Source organism: Triturus cristatus, chromosome 4_1 (genome assembly GCF_964204655.1).
Source record: "Triturus cristatus chromosome 4_1, aTriCri1.1, whole genome shotgun sequence".
Taxonomy (NCBI): Eukaryota; Metazoa; Chordata; class Amphibia; order Caudata; family Salamandridae; genus Triturus; species Triturus cristatus.
The window spans coordinates 184,941,192-184,958,003 of NC_140585.1; the positions used below are offsets into that span (position 1 = coordinate 184,941,192).

A 16,812-nucleotide genomic window follows, 5' to 3' on the forward strand; every position below is an offset into this window, starting at 1 on the left:
CTTATAACAAGAGTTTCTTTCTCTTTCTCAGTTTATGAATTTATCACCTTTATGCAAATAATTCAAAGTATATCCACCTGATGTTTAGACACACCTATAAATTACTGATTGTTGTTGCTCCTAGCTACTTTTTGTGATTTTACAATTTGGCATAATCATGTTATACAAATAAATAATAGGCCTATATACTGGCCAGCTTGAAGATCTAAGGGGTTATTTGGGTCAAACAATGACACTTTTATTTCTTTTTCACAAGCTCTAATAATCTTTGGCCTATCATCTACTTCTAGTCATAAATTCATGGCCCTGCAAAATGTCATTTCTCAATCATATACCCATTTCAGTCTATTTGTCTTACAAATACATTACCCTCCATTAACCTAAATAATCTTTTTATTTAGAAAAAACGAAAACCTCTTTGACTTATTAAATTCTTCAGTATACGACTAATGATCGCCCTAAATCAAATACAGAATTTGCTCGGGAAAATGATCTTCATACCACCTTGCCTATCTCTACTTGGAAGCAGATTTGGACCTAAATTAGGAAATCCTCTTGAGCAGCAAATACAACACAAACAATTTTCTTTGTATACAATGGAGTTTTTTCAACACCTGTTCTTCACAGGATTAGTCCAGAAATCCCAGACACTTGTTGGACATGCTCTTCACAACAGTCTGACCTTTTGCAAAGCTGTTTTCAACACAGTGATGCAACAGTTTTCATACATACGGCCCTGAATATTTACTTGTCTCTATGTTTCCACCTTCTGACTACAAGTTTGGACTCAAATCAATTCAACATTCTGTTTAAATATTCCTTATTCTATTTTTAGGAAGCATTTCTAATGTGTGGGCTAATGATCCATTTAACATGCAAACATTAACAATTGCTTTTTAATAAATTACTATGCATTAGAAAGACTCCAAACAATTGTTGTCTAAGGCATAGTGGTATGCAATCTGTTATAATCATAGATTAGATACAGCTTATATGCAACCTATGTCTCACGTTTAAAAAAAAAACGAGCTTTGGACCACACAGTTTTTAGATGATTCTGACAAAAGATCTTTTGCAACTTTGCCTGCATCTCCAGGAGGTACTTCAACCTCACTTACTTCCATCTTTCATTGCATTATTTGTCTTATCTATTATTTGCCTGTGGAGTTATGTGATGCCATCAATGATGTAATTGAGAATATAATTTGCCATGTTATGCTGTGTCATGTGTGAAGTCTATATATTAAGGGTTTATAAGTCATGACAGTGTTGTCAACAAAACGTGTACATTTCAGAGAGCTTTTCAAGACGTGTATTACAACTGAGAGTGCCCCCGAAGTGACTCTTTATAATGTCCCCTAGAGATACTTTTCATTTCCTTTGTATGTTCACAACTGGGACTGGTCTGAGGTGTTGATTCAGTCTCCATACCCACTGAACCTGCTTTGCATTGGCCATGTTCAGCAGACTTTGGGTGCACTGCCTTTAGCCAGCCTCTGTCAAAAGAGCCACATGCTCTTGCATTTGATAGGATCAACAACAAGGGAAATGCCTGTACTGATAATTATTTGTAAATCAACTCACATAGGTGTCCATAAATCAAATACCGACAACTAGAAGATTCAATCTAAAAGATTTAATTTTAAGCTTTTTAAGAGTTTTTTTTCAAAAATTGAAATTAGGATGTATTGGAACATGCTCAGAAAGGGATACTCTTTCCCAATTTATTAAAACCAGGCACAGGAAAACTTGTTCTACACAATACACTTGTTTAGACAATCAACTCTTCAGACCAAACTATGAACAAAGGTCGACGCGTTTCGAAACCCCATAGATTATCATGAGGGGGTTCTCTTCAGGACCAATCACTATTGGGTGAAATCAGCCGATTTCCCAATTATTTTTAACAGTTGTGGGTTCACTAGCTTTTTAAAAAGCCAGGGACATGAGAAGACTCGCAAATATATTGAAGGCTAGCAAAGCCCTTAATTGGCTTGTTTTTGCAGTATGGTCAGCTTTCTCGTGATCAACAACGCCTATTTACTTGCATTTGATAGGGCCATGCCTCGCACTCCTTGAACAAGCTCTTTAATATTTTCTGCCAATTGCATCCGAATTAGTGTGTGCTCCCATCCCACCATGTGTGCACCTCCAGATATCGATTTTACTGAGTGTGATCGGCCCCCTACTTAAGAAATGGTTACAATTTACAGTGAGACACATATGAGAAAAATTGTACTTTTCAATAAATTGTTATCTCATTGACTCTCCAGATAGAGAATAACATTGACAAATACATGAAATATGTTTTCTTTTATTGAATCAACTAGTATGTATTGCAAACTGAGATCAAGTTTCAAAACTGAAATTATACACCATGTTGTTTCACATATCACTTTGCTACTGCCGGGTCAGGAAAGCTGATTGATGAGGTCGACGATGTGATGAGAAAGTGAACTTATTATTGCATTTACCCTCACTCATTCATGTGCTTCAAACATGTGTACTAATTTGATAATGATGTAGGGATTCAATATCAATTATACAGCTATCCTGTATTCTAACCATTTTTGGCATAGTGAATGTCAAGGGGGCTTGGGACTGTATGTCAGAATTTAGCATACAGAAATATCATCAGACATAAATCTTTTGTCCTAAAAATCGCTAACAAAATATCGACCTTTCGGTGGATATACCTCTGTTACAAAGCTAACAGGTGTGTGATCACTTGCGACTATGCCCTTATTCAGTTAATTTCTGAATGGTACTCCTAGCAATCCTTACACCCATATCTAGCCCAGCAAACAACATTAGGTTGGTCACTCAGGCATTGAAGGATGCCCCTTACTAAAGATCAGCAACAATGGCAGATGCATGTTTCCCAAGGAGAATTATACCTGGGATGTACATGCATGTATATATATGGTTTAGCACAGACCTAGCCAACAGATGGTCAAAGGCATGTTAAAAGTTGGTGAATAGTAGGAGTGGAAGCTGAGTTATGTACAATTAATACACTGTGATGTAATGTCTTGTTGCGTCTGTAGATGTGGCTTCAGTAACTGCTTTACTTATAACACGGGTACCACATCAAACCATAAGTGGTCCAGGGCCTGGACCTTCACCCTGTCCTTTAGAATATGGCAAAGCATGGTCTGCCTGACTCCGAGAGGAGGACACTGGTATGACGATAGTTCAGCAAGAGGCATCTGTAAAGCAGCCTTGGGCTGAAAAGCTTCCTATTGGAAGTACTGAACTCTAAGTTACCCACTTCCCCCACACATGTTGCGGCCTGGGTTGCCTGGCTTTACTGGTGTCAAAGGGTGTACCCCTACCGCACCTGGACCAATTTCCCCTTCCCCATTACCCCTGTTTACAGCCTTAAGGAAACTCTCCTTAAAAATTCAAATGAATAATTTGCATGTGGCCAGGTTGCATCTAACTGTTTATTGATTATAAGTTTTGTACAGTCTTGTAAATATATGCACTTTACTTTTCTACACACTTTGAGCTCTCTTGACTACTATATATACATTTGAGCACTCCTTCTTACACGTTCCCTAGAACATTTTCCTACCTTCTTGACCCTCTAATGATTGTTCCTTTGAATGACTAAATAAATATATTGTAATAATGCTTAGTGGTTTTTTCTGCACATTTATTTTCACAATTTACAGACGTTTGGGAGCTGATTAATGTAAGCTCAAATCAGTTGTTAATTCTGTTAATCTAACTCTTCCTTGAATAATTGGTACAGGACCATTGTTTCTTTATAATATCTGTAAACTAGACACCTGGGGGAGTCCAAAGAGATGTGGCTTGGGTGGATCCCCACAAGTTTTCTTACCCAGAATCCCTTGCAAACCTCAAATGAAGCCTAAAAATCAAATTGTTCTCACATTTCTGTGTAGAAAAGTTGTGGGATCACCAGGCCAGCACAATTTTCCTACTACTCAGCGTTCCTCGAGGTCTCGCAAAAAAGATTCTACTTCATTTGTGTTGTTAGGGCCAAATGTCTGCGATGGAGAAGGGACCAAAACGTATTGTGGACACATAAAAATTATATATCACAAAATGAACTGGTTTTGCACAGGGCACCAGCATTTTTGGTCCTGGGATCAGCAGCGATCTAAGATAACCTACCAAACCCAGATATTTCTGAAAACTAGACACCCAGGGAAGTCCAGGGATGTGTGGCTTGTGTGGATCCCCTAATGTTTTCTTTACCAGAATGCCTTGCAAAACTCTAATTTAGCTAAAAATTCACAATTTCCTCACAGTTTTGTGTGGGAAAATTGTGGGATCACTGAGCCGGCACAAATTATTTACCACCCAGCGTTCCTCTCTGTCTCCTGAAAAAAATTACCAATTGGCTTTCTCTGCATTTGCGCCTTCCAAATTAATGACAGTTTGTAATAAGAAATCATTATGAGAAAACCCCTCTAATTCTCATGCAGGTATGTGTACCCACAAATTCAGAGAGTTTTAAATAACCACTGCTTCTTAACTCCACATCTTATGCCCTTTTTGAAAATGCACAGGTTTCCTTGATATCTATTTTTCACTGTTTATATTTTACCAATCGAATTGCTGTATACATGGTCCACAACAAAAAACCATTGCAAGGTACAGCTCACTTATTGGCTCTGGGTACCTCGGGTTCTTGGTGAACGTATAAGCACTATGTATCCCCTCAACCAGAAGGGTTCAGTGACAGTATATTGCATTCGAAATTCTGCTAAAATTATAAGAAGTTACAGATGAAAATGTAGACACAAATGGCAGTTTTTTCAACTCCATTTCAATATTTTTTTAATTCAACTATTACTTTCTATAGGAAAACCTTGAAGAATCCACGAAAATGACTGCTGGATTCAAAATGTTGCCTACTTTTCACAAATGTATAGATTCCTGGGATCCACAATTGATTTCACACCAATTTATACCAGTAACTGGAAGGAGAATGAAAGCAAAAAAGTATGAAAAATCAACCATGTCCCTGTAAAATGCCAAAACGGTATTGAAAAATGTGATTTTCTAATTAAAATATGCCTGTTCTTGAAGACTGGGAGGATTGTGATTTTAGCACAAACCCTTTGTTGGTGGAATTTGCAGGAAATAAACACACACTTTCTTCTGCAGCACTTTTTTCCCACTTTTCCCCAGGAACCCAAACCTTAGCTATATTTTGACTAATGTCTCAGTCCCCTTCCGGGGAACCCACAAACCCTGGGCACCTCTAGAATCCCCATAAAATTGGGAAAAAAACCATATGGTATACTAATTTTGTAAAACCAGTTTGGGTGACAACAATATTGTGCGTCATAAAAATATTGCTTTTTTTAATTTGTTAAACATATCTGCACTTTGAACAGAGTTGATTGTATGGAATTTTTTCCAGGTTTAGACCTCAATAATTAACTGTGTTATCATATTAAATATTTTTGATTTTGATGTATATATTTATATTTTGTAAGATTCGTGACCCCTCTCACAGGCATCTTTCTGAATAAGTCAGTATCATTTAAACCATTTCAAGACTTTTACCCTAATACCAAAAGGGTGAGCATGGATCTTCAGTATTAGTATCAGAGTAGTATTTCATGATCAACAATAGGCTGCTGACAAATCCAACAGGATTTGAAAACTTCATTATTTTCCAGTATCCTTACAGCATCATCAAGAATGTAGAGCAAGTATTTTGGTGCTATGACCTGCTATGAAGCCTGACTGGAGATTTGTGAGTAGACATTTGAGTTATTTACTTTTCTATGCATTTTCCAAAATTCTGCAGGAAGATCTATGAAGATTCTATAACCGTCATTGCTGTACATCTCAGCATAGGAGTTTTTAGAATTTTTTAAACTTAGATGCTCATTAGGATGTAGGGCGGACTACTGTCCGCCCGCCACCCTAGCGGTGCTGGGACCGGCCACCAGTGGTGCAGCGGTCCCACACCGGTGATTAGGATGTCACCGCGGAGGTGGCATCCTCCATTCCCTGCATTGTGGCGGGCGGTGCTGTGAGCACCACCCGCCACAATGCACGGAATGCACTGCGTGCATTGTCATGCACAAGGTGACAGGCACTGCAAGGTGCCTGCCACCATGTCCATGACAATGCAGGGGGTAGCATAGGTACCCCACCCTGTGCACCCCCTAGCCCCCCAATACCCTGGGGGCCCACAACTGGCCCCCGGAAGAGAATTCCGCATGCCTCACCGTGGCGGCAAGGCATGTTTCTGCACCCATGCTAATATGGATGGCGGTGTCTAGCAGACACCGCCACCATATTAAACCCTTCCTGTCTGCCTCGGTACCCCCCGCCATACTAATATGGCGAGGTTAAATGGGTGGCGTGCGGGGAAGGATGTAGGGTGGATCGCTTCTGCCATGTGGGCGGAGGCGATCCACCCTACATCCTAATGGGCCTCTAGGTGTTATAGTGCCTTTCTTCAAACAGGAGTGCTCATAAGCTTGTGTGTGGGAGGCATTGACACACTATAAAAGAGAGAATCTGACTTGTTTTTCTAGGTTGAGTGCTAAGAGATCTAGAGAATTATTCGGTGGTATGGTGGATATTACTTCTTGAGCAGCACAGGGTAATAGAAGGCTAGCTATTCAGTGTGGTTTTCATTTCAAGTGTTGATATTTTATGTTCAGAGGATGGTGAGGTGGAAGCAAATCCTGTAAAAAAACATGTTGATCTTTTCATCCCAAAAAGTTAGTTCTTGGCTTTGGTCTCCTTTAGACATGGCACTGTTTATTGGTGTCTGAAAATGTGTTTTACACAATGTTGAAGAGTTTACATGCTCATTCTTTGCAGATTATATGTGGACTTTTTCAATTGAAACTTTAGATCTTAGTATAGTTAATTTATAATTTCATTTTAGTAGCTCAAGCTGTTTAGTAGGTCAAGGTTCGTATGGTGGGTTTTATCCCTTTGGTTTCCAGTTTAAGCATGTTGTATTTTTCTTTCTTTAGAAATCCCTCTTTTATCATGTTTTTTGGTGCTATATGTAAGAGCATCAATAATTTAAAGTACAGAGGTATTGTAATGTTGAACTAGTGCTTAGGCATTCACATCAGCATGCTTTGGGAAAATGACCTTAGAGACAGCAGACAGGTCCTAAATCTTCCAATTAAATATTAATATGTCACTCTTAATTATACTGCAATACAGGGAGCATGGTACTTAAAATTAGGGGACATAAACAATTAATGTTAATATGTCTTTTCAGTGGCTAGCACCTTAAAAGCTATTTTCACGGTCGGTAAGCTGGCTGGCCTATAGCAAAACATTGGAAAGCAATGTTAGATATTGATTTTCCGCTACCCAGTGAGGGAACAGCTAGAAATATGATTTAGAAACTCTTAAAATCAAATCAATTAGCTTATTGTTTAGATAATAAAATCCATAACAAATAAAGCACATGAAAAAAAATTTGATTCAAGAAATGGTAAACACAGGTGGATGTTAAGGCAAATTCTAGAGTGAATCCTTGGGCAGTGGGGTCTGGCAGCTAATTTCCAGATATTACATTTAGCTTGTTCATGACAACTTGGAAAGAGTCACTTTAAAAAATGTCATGAATCAGTTGGCCAGCCACGTGCAATGGATTGAAACATTCCTTTATTGCTTATGAGCAAAGGCTGATGCTTAACCATCTGAATAAAGGAGTGATAGGTCTTGGCTGTGCAATCATAAGGCTTTGGCAGCAGCAGATTATGTGGTTCAGGAATTCCTTCCAGTAAGAGCAGAAGCAGAAACCTTTTGAAGAATGTGTATATTTCCATTTTTGTCATTGTTCATCTAGATTGAATCAATAAAACCTTGCTACTGCCATTTCCAGTAGTTTAAATTGGCATGATGTTGAATCTGCCATGTAGCATGGCATGATGGTAGTTGATTTAAAAAATGAGTTAATAAGATGTTAACATGATTTAAAGTGTGATAGAGTGAAGTGTCAGTGATAAAGGAGCAGATGTGCGGTTCTTTTTTTGTTAGGAGTTTGAATTGAGCCCACTATAAAGCATCATCCCACACCCCTTGGTATGTAATTGATTTTTTCATTGGGTCATAGTGAGATTTCTTTTAACATGTTACAGATGATTAACTCATCCTATAAGCCAGATCTCAGTGAACCCTATTGAGCCCTTTTGCAGTGTTGACGTCCTGACACCTAAATGAACTGATTAGTTAGATTAAATCCCAGCCTCATTTTTGCTTGAGCATTATTTGTTGTCTCTTCAGAGAAGTGGGAAACACTTCACAATTGTAGCATAGCAGTGGCATAAACCTGCCTTCAATTACATTGAACTCGATAAAAGACCTGTTAGATTGCAGGCCATTTTATGGAAGCCATAATGCAGCCCACTGCTTTCTTTTGAATTTATTTTTTATTTTTGTCTCTGAAAAGAGCTGTTTCTGTTGAACCAAATGACTAAGTACTTGTAGGATTCTGCTTGCCTGAATATAACTTTGTTGACGTTCCTACGGACATTATTTTCAATGTATCGAAAAAAATATATATTGTAATTTATTGCAAGATACAGGATGATTGTTCATGTCTGTGTAGAGCCTGAATGGTCCTCAGAAGCATCTTCTTGATTGGAAGCCTAAAACTTTGAGCCAGACTTTATTTATTGTGTCAAAGGGCGTGCACAAATCAATGAAATTAATATTAGTAAAAGACAAACTCAATGGTGAAGGTAGACTTCTAATACGTGTTAAGGAACAGTACATTTTAGAAACTTACATTTTCTCTTTCTGAAATTTGTGAAGCCTTCCAAATGTCACCCAGCTGATAATGTCCCAGGAATGTGAAAACTGCACCAATATTAAAGACGTAGGCATAGATTTTGGGAAAATATTTGTGTTCTTCTGACAGGATGGCCAATTGGGCTGTGCCCTGAAACTAAATTAAATTAAAAAGGGCCTCCTCTGTCACAGGCACTTGTCACATGACTCATAAACAGTCCCCCTTTTCGTCCTCCTTCACAGAGGGCATATATTTTGCATATTCATCTGAGCTCTGGTAAATAATAGCTCCATCCATCTATACAAAGGTTTGCTGTGCAAGTCATCCTAAAAAACTCTGAAATTAAAAAGGCAGGATTTGTTTTTTAATGCTTTAGCTAATCATTATCATAGGTCTTAAGAATAGCTGTAAGGTATTAGGCTGTCAGAAACTTGCTAATATTGTTAGAAATGCACATCTTGTTGTCGCTGAGAGTTGCATGTCTAACTGCCTTTAATTTTGCAATATGTGAGTTTATCATTTATATAGTATACACTAGACTTAGGATATTAAAAACGTTTATGTCATTAAAAATGCTCCCTAACATGATGTTTAATGTGTTAATTATTATTTATTGCAAACCTGCGGTGCCTTGTTCAGAGTGTGGCATTTTTTCCTTTTATTTAGTTAGTCTTACAAACCTCAGAGCCTATTAATGATAGAACAATTGATTTTGTTGATGCTTGCTCCATTCAAACCTTCTGAGCATGCAGTTTTCCACTGCCAGTGCCCAAGTTATAGTCCCGCCCTCAGCTGTTTCATGAGCAGTTTCCCAACCACAGCATTGCTTCTGTGCTTCAGTACTCCTTTGTCTTCTCTCTACCATATCAAGGATGTTTTACATTGTCTTACTGTTTAGTTTTCCACCTGTATTACATTTGTTGTTTACATATTTACCTTAAGGTAATTTTCCTTTTAACACATCATTGGTAACTCAAGCAAGATAATTAGTGAGCTCCATTTAAAAGATATATTCAGTATAAATTGATTGTCTTTCATCATGACAATTTTCTAAGTTCTTAAATATAAAAAAACAATATCTTTATTCAATGAATAAACTGTTCTTTTTTACAGCTGGCTGCAAAGGGTTTTTGCTATAATACATCACCAGTCATACATAATAAATAAGGTGACAGCATTTAAGCACCAAAGTTCATTATTGATTTATGAAATTACCATTTGCATAAATACATGACATTTCAGGGAAACGTAATCAATTTACAGGCAAATCTGGAATTCACTGATATATTTTATATAAAAAATGCATCAATTTCAAATGTGAGGATTCATTTTGTGCTGAAAAAAATAGAGCCAAAAAAAGAAGAGCAGTGAGTTGTAACAGCTCGTGTTGTGGTCTTTACCTCGCTCCTGCGTGATCATTTTTCTGTGACATGGCATAATATCGTAATTTAGGTAATTTTACTTCGTGAGTTTAAGGTGTAGCCTAGAGTTGTGTGTCATAGTGTAACATCGACTGTGAGCTGCTGGTCACAATTTCGAATCATGACATGGCAGATCCTGCAAATGCACTCCCACAAAATTGAGTTAGAGTGTAATCTGTTATTTATAGTTGGTGATCTTGACTGCAGTGCTATGAGGAGAAACAAGTTATTATTAACACTTTACCATCCAAAAGTCAAGCAATCTCTCCTCAGTAGCAACCTGATGCAACCCTGCAATAATCCCAGATCCAATGCTGAGGAACTACCACTGCTCTGTATCCTTCTAAAGTGACTTTTTCTGCTTATACATTTCTTACCAGAAAACAAAGGTATAATGGCATACGCGTCTTTCTCAAGGAGAGCTACCTGACACATCGACCCCAGAGAAGAGTGCAGTCCAACACTGACACTTCCTGCCAGTACATAGGCACCCTAATTAACCTATGTCTCTAGATAGACCGCTGACATAAGCATTGCTTACCACAAAGAAAGCTCTGAGAACAGTCCCACCCAGCTGAACCACCTCAAACAAGAGCATCTACACACCTACTAAAAGGAGCACACTCCCAAATAAACCCTAAATGCAGAGAAGAGCACCTAATTCCAAGGACAGCATGTTGCCTCCAATGCCTCTTACAAATGCACCCTACCACAGAGAGAGCTAATTAACATTGTTAAACTCAATAAATGTGGTTTCATGTAAAACCTGTGTTTTCATGAGTTTGCACATTAAAGCTGGACCTATAGGCAACGCCGCTGGTTATATTAACATGTAAAGGGCACAATAACATGTGGAAACTCTTGTATATCTTTTTTGATCAAATACAGAGAGATACACAAGTAAGCAACCATGCAATAATGTTGTACATTTTAATGGGCTTGTGAATTTGCTAGGTTGCAGTAAAGTAGCAGAACACTGCTTTTTATTCCTCTTTTACATTTTGAAGCAAAAGCCTTGAAGTCAGAAGGGAATGACAGGGTCATGTCTACTTATTTTTACAGTGAGAACATTTTTGTGCTCAATGATGTTGCCAATATGTGGAACCAGATACAACTGAAATTCACTGAAAATAAGTGGGAGGCCCAAATGGAGGTACCTGAGTAAAATTCTCATTGAAAGCGGATGTAAAAGAACACAAGAACATGTTGTTGGTTTTCTCTATTTCGAGGCACTGGTCTTTCCTAATCCTTTCCTCAGGGCTTGCTTTATCTCCTGGTTTCGAAAGCTGTAAATTAGTGGGTTAAGCATAGGAATTATTACCATATAGAAGACGGATGCCACATTGTCATTGACCATTGAGTGGCTTGCAGTGGGCTTGGCGTACATAAAAATAAGTGTGCCAAAAAATAACGTGACACAGACAAAATGAGAGGAACAAGTGGAGATGGTCTTCTTCCTCCCCTCTGAGGAATTTATCCCTATAATGGCAGACACTATATAGACGTATGATATGAGGACGATGATCAAAGATATCACTATGAGTCCACCTCCCATTGAAATCAGCACTAATTCATTGATGGTGGTATCGGAGCAGGCGAGCTTCAAGAGTGCCGGAATATCACAGAAGAAATGACTGATCTTATTGTCCTTGCAAAAGGTCAGCGTAAAGGTGAAAACAGAATGCGTTAGTGAATTGATGAGCGCAATTACACCTATGCTACAAAGAAGATAGAGGCAGGTTCTATTGTTCATTATGACAGGATAGAGCAAGGGTTTACAGATAGCTGTGTACCGATCATAGGCCATCACTGCCATCATAAAAACATCTGCAGTTCCAACTACAATTGATAAAAACATTTGTATTGCACACTCTGAAAAAGAAATTTTCTTTCCTATCCATAGGAAGTTGACCAACATGTTGGGGACAGTGACAGAGGATAAAAATATGTCTACAAAGGCCAAACTGCAGAGAAAGAAGTACATGGGGCTGTGAAGGTTATGGTTCATTGTGATCAATGCCATGATCCCAATATTGCAAAGAAGGGTAATGCTATAGACCAGGAGGAAGAAACAGAACAGAGGAACCTGCAGTTCTGGGTCTTCTGTGAGTCCTAAAAGAATGAACTCCATCACACGGGTGCTGTTGACTGTTGGCATGGTTGTCAACAATAGAGCCTGAAAGGAAAGAAGGAGGTATATAGAGATGTGAAATTCTAGAAACACTGCTGAGCACCAATAGTCATGTTATTTATTGATATCAATATTGTAAGGTTGTAAGCAAAGAATGTTATGGTTGAGAGATTTACCATGCCCATTACCCCAGGTGGTCTCTTTGTGTTAGTTTTGCACCAAAATGCTCAGGTATGTGTGGTGAAACAGCATAAAAACAGCATAATTTTTACAAGTTTATGGATGCAAATAGTGAGGGCCTGATCTAGCGTTTTACGGACAGGGTAAAATCTGTTAGGGTAGCGTAAGATATTACATCTGCAGATGGACTGCTGTCAACCATATTTAGTGTTCACATTCGACTCAGCAAAAATCCCTGTACCTTTCTAGGAACAGCTGTCAAGGTAGTTTCTATCATGGTACAAGTACTTTAGTGGATGGCGACCATTGGTTGTTATAGCCGTCAACCAAACTAAAACTTTTCTATTTTTCAAAACAAAGTCCCAAAGTGGGACGTTGTTATTGAACAACTAATAATTAATGTCTCCCACACCAAGGGGATTTTTTCCCCCTGGGTGTGGGAGGTCAATAGTTATTTGTTTCTGTCCCCTGCCATCAGGTCGTACCTGGTAGTGATTGACAGAAAAATAGGACATTACACTATCCACTCTACATAATGCATGCATTGTAATGCCCTTCCTTCTATGTCACCTCCTCCCACAGGCTATAGGCTGGGACTCCATTGACGGAAAGAGAATGGGCGGACCATCACTTTTGCGGACATGGTACTCCATCAAGTTTGTACCCTGTCCACCAACCTCTAAATATATTCCAAATTCTGCACACAGAAGGTGAATGTACACTTAATTATCACGGATGAATGTTGAATGTAGGGCAAAAGGCATACATGAATGCTGAACACAGAGAAAATGCACTAAGGTGAACATTTGGGAACAAACAACAGACTCCTTGCTCAGACAGGGTTGACCTCTATATTAAATTAGTTTAATTGCTTTTTGCACTAGTATTAACAACTGGGACTACATTATTTGTTTTCGTTTTTTGTTCATCTTGGGAAATGACTGTTTGTTTATTGTGGCTTGTGAGTGATTTGAGGTCCTCTTGATTTATTTACATCCTTTATCATAAGGAGAACACCATCATGTTAAAAATGTTCCCCATGAATACCAGCGTACCAAAGCCAAAATGAATCAGATCAGTTTAAAGTGAAGATGCTAGCTTCTGAGGGAACTAGAATGCATGATGAGATAAAAACAAGCCACACTGCTACATTGCCTTAGAAAGAAAGGTGTAACAATTGGGTTATTAGTTAGGCAGGATGAGATTCCTTCACAAGTAATACATCATCAAATGTCTTTTTACTGGGAACTAACTGCTACATTATAGCACTTGACTTTCTCAGGGTTGCGAAACAGAGCAGACTTAGGGGAAGTGGTGTGGGCTAATAACCCCAGCTCTCTGCTACACAATAACACTCAATATGTTATGTTCAGTCAGTGCTTTTCATTTAAAAAAATAATCACTTTTATTATGGACCTGCACTAAATACTAAAAATTACAAATATACACAATCTAGTAGGTGGACATACCTATGCTGGCGTCCACACCTATACTAAGTGTAACATAACAATATGAGTGAGTGTTGTTAACAATATGATAGGCCTACTGACTTTGTCAGGGTGTCACCATATCAGTATAAGCAGAGAACAACAGTGTAATTCCACTGACCTTAACAGTAAAGTATCAATTTGCAATCAAGGTATATCTGAAGGAAAATGCCTCTTTTTGCGTAGTAATACACATTTTTGGGACAGATTTTGCTCTGTATTTTTTACTCCGTGTTCTGGAACTCTGCTAACCAGGCCACAGTGCATTTGCTCTGATCCCTGAAACATGTCGACATTGGTTATACTACTTTTTGACATATTTAACTTACTGATACGTAACTGGCATATAGTAAAAGTGCACCAAAAGCATGTAAGATAAATGTCACTAGTACACCTAGTGTAAGTTGTTAATTTAATATGTAGTAAGGAATAGGTACTTTTAGAAAATTACCTCTTTCATTCCTACAGTCTCTGGAGCATAATTAGTGCAGGCCTCTGAGTGATCAAGCCCTGACTGAGTTGTGAAAACTGCTGTCAGACAGGAAACCAAACTTATCGTTGTGGGGAGGTGTTATTTTTCCTATGACAGGGTGGCCATTTGGGCAGTGCCAAGGCACTTGACTGACTTTAAAGAGTCATCCCCTATTGCAGGCAAATATTAGCTGTCACCAGCCCAGATCCTTATCCTTGTTCATCCAGTTTCACCATCTTGCATTTAGGCAGAGAGGGGTAAAACCTTTGACTGGGTCGAAACTGGTTGGTACATCTGACCCAAGCTCCATCCCAGTCAGCCTCAAATCATACCTAGGTCCCTGTTTACAGAGACCAGTTTAACTGAATTGGTAATAAATACTTTTTGGCACTGTTTCTATTTCAAAAATTCATATATTTGTTTCCCCTTTTTGGATAGTTGTTTTGTTGTCAATTTGTTCATGAAATTCATCTCTATTTTTACAAATTGGAGAGGGCTTGTTGTTGTGTGGTATTGTTCACTTTTTAACTGTTTTAGTACATCTAAATGCTTTGAACATTTTCTTAAGTTAAGCCTGTCTGCTGTATGTCACAGCTATCAGGGATTCAGCTCAGATTTAAATTACTGAAACCTTTTTAGGGCCTAACAATAGAGTGACATCATTACTTGTGGTGGAGTTCCATGTACCCCAGCTAATTTTCCACTTTCTCATAATAACTTACTATTGAAGTCAAAGGTGGTATTACCAACATTCAACAACATACTTTGTACTGTTTCATTATCAACCACCAATATTATCAGTGAATCACTTAATTTAAAAACAACATCACCTTTTATGTCAGATTCTGTACCTTCTGTCCTATTTGATTTAGGAGTGCCATGGTCCAACAGGGGGCACCCAAAGGCAGATTTTCCATGCCGGTGGCTGAGGGCGGCACCAATGACTCCAGGGCATCTAACGGCTACACTCAGGCCATTCTGATCCAGAACAAAAATTCACAGCACTCACTTCAGCTCCATCCATTGTAGGAGACAAAGATCCTCTTTTGGACTCTCGCCTTGAGCAAGAGCTAAGATGTTTGGTTTTGGCTCACGGCCCTACACTGGAAAAGCATAGGGGCATATCAGCAACAACCAGTGATAATTATCGCTGAGCGCATTTAGCGCTAGGATAATTATCGCCGGCTAACGTGGATTTTTATCGCTGAGATGGCGTGCTATTAGCAACGCTTATCTCAAAAGCGATACAAATCCTAGCGCTAACTGCCTAACGTGCAATTATCACTGGAAACCCAGCGATAATCTTACGAAATGTGGCATTAGCTTGTTGATAGGGCCTCACAAACCTTCCATAGGATATCATGGTAAAGTCAGTCCTGAAGCAGGAATAAGGAAAGTAGCGATAACAGGGGCTATCGCTACTTTTCATGCCGCTACGCTTCATAGCCTGGGGTTTGATGAAAGGAGAAATGTCGCTTAGCGACATTTCTCCTGTCATGTCAGGTCAGGAATGCCCAGCTTTGCATCTCATTAGAGATGCAAAGCTGGGCGTTAAGAATTAGTGCGCTAATGCAAGGTTTCACGCGTTAGCGTGACCTTGCTAATTAGGCGATAAAATTATTGCAGCTTTTCAGCCGAAAACAGCCGCAAAAGCGGCGATAATTTTCTATCGCCGCCTTGTAGATATGCCCCATAGTTCTATGTATGCACCCTGCCACCACAGACCCAGCATTAGTTTTCACTTTTGTATCCTGGAGGATGGAGTCTCTGGCACACTCATACATGTGTGGAGCCCCAGGGGAGTCTTCTTGCCCCAAGTTGGCTTGGGGAAGGAGCCCCACAACCACCCTTCCCCATCAGAAGGGATAGAGATATTGCACTGAGCCCTAAACCCTGGCTTAGGCCCTTTCCTAAAAACCTTGGAGGTAGTGATGGGGTGCCATGAACTTTGTTCTCCATTTGGCCCCCCTAGGGGACCAAGCTTTAAATGCTAATTTCTCAGGCCCTGAGGGGCCAATTTACAGACTTTAGGGCTAGCTACTGGGAGCATATTCTTCAGACCTTTTGGCCTCTAAAGGGCACATTGTATTGAAAGATGGGTCCTCTGCCTGGGCTCCTGGTGCTTTATACTGATGTTTGGAAAGGGGCTTCTTCAGCCCCGCTAGAGCCAAAGAGCAAAACTCGGTCTCTCCTATATTACCCGGGTCCTGGATACTTTCAGGGCACCTAAGTGTCAGAGGACTCAGGGCCAGTACACAGAAATTGCAGAGGAAGGCTCCAGAAACCCCCAGCAGGTCCCATCCCCAATTGAGTCCCAGTGGCATGTAACGGTCTGCACCAGTGGCCATGGAGAAACCAGT

General features: G+C 39.3%; 1 protein-coding gene across 1 annotated transcript; it reads right to left on the reverse strand.

Moving 5' to 3' along the window:
* Positions 1–11,401: 11,401 nt before the first annotated feature.
* On the reverse strand, positions 11,402–12,340 carry LOC146853902 (olfactory receptor 5AP2-like). The gene has a single exon (XM_085650442.1). It carries the CDS (start codon positions 12,338–12,340, stop codon positions 11,402–11,404), a length of 939 nt encoding a protein of 312 aa, XP_085506568.1.
* Between the last annotated feature and the right edge of the window lie 4,472 nt (positions 12,341–16,812).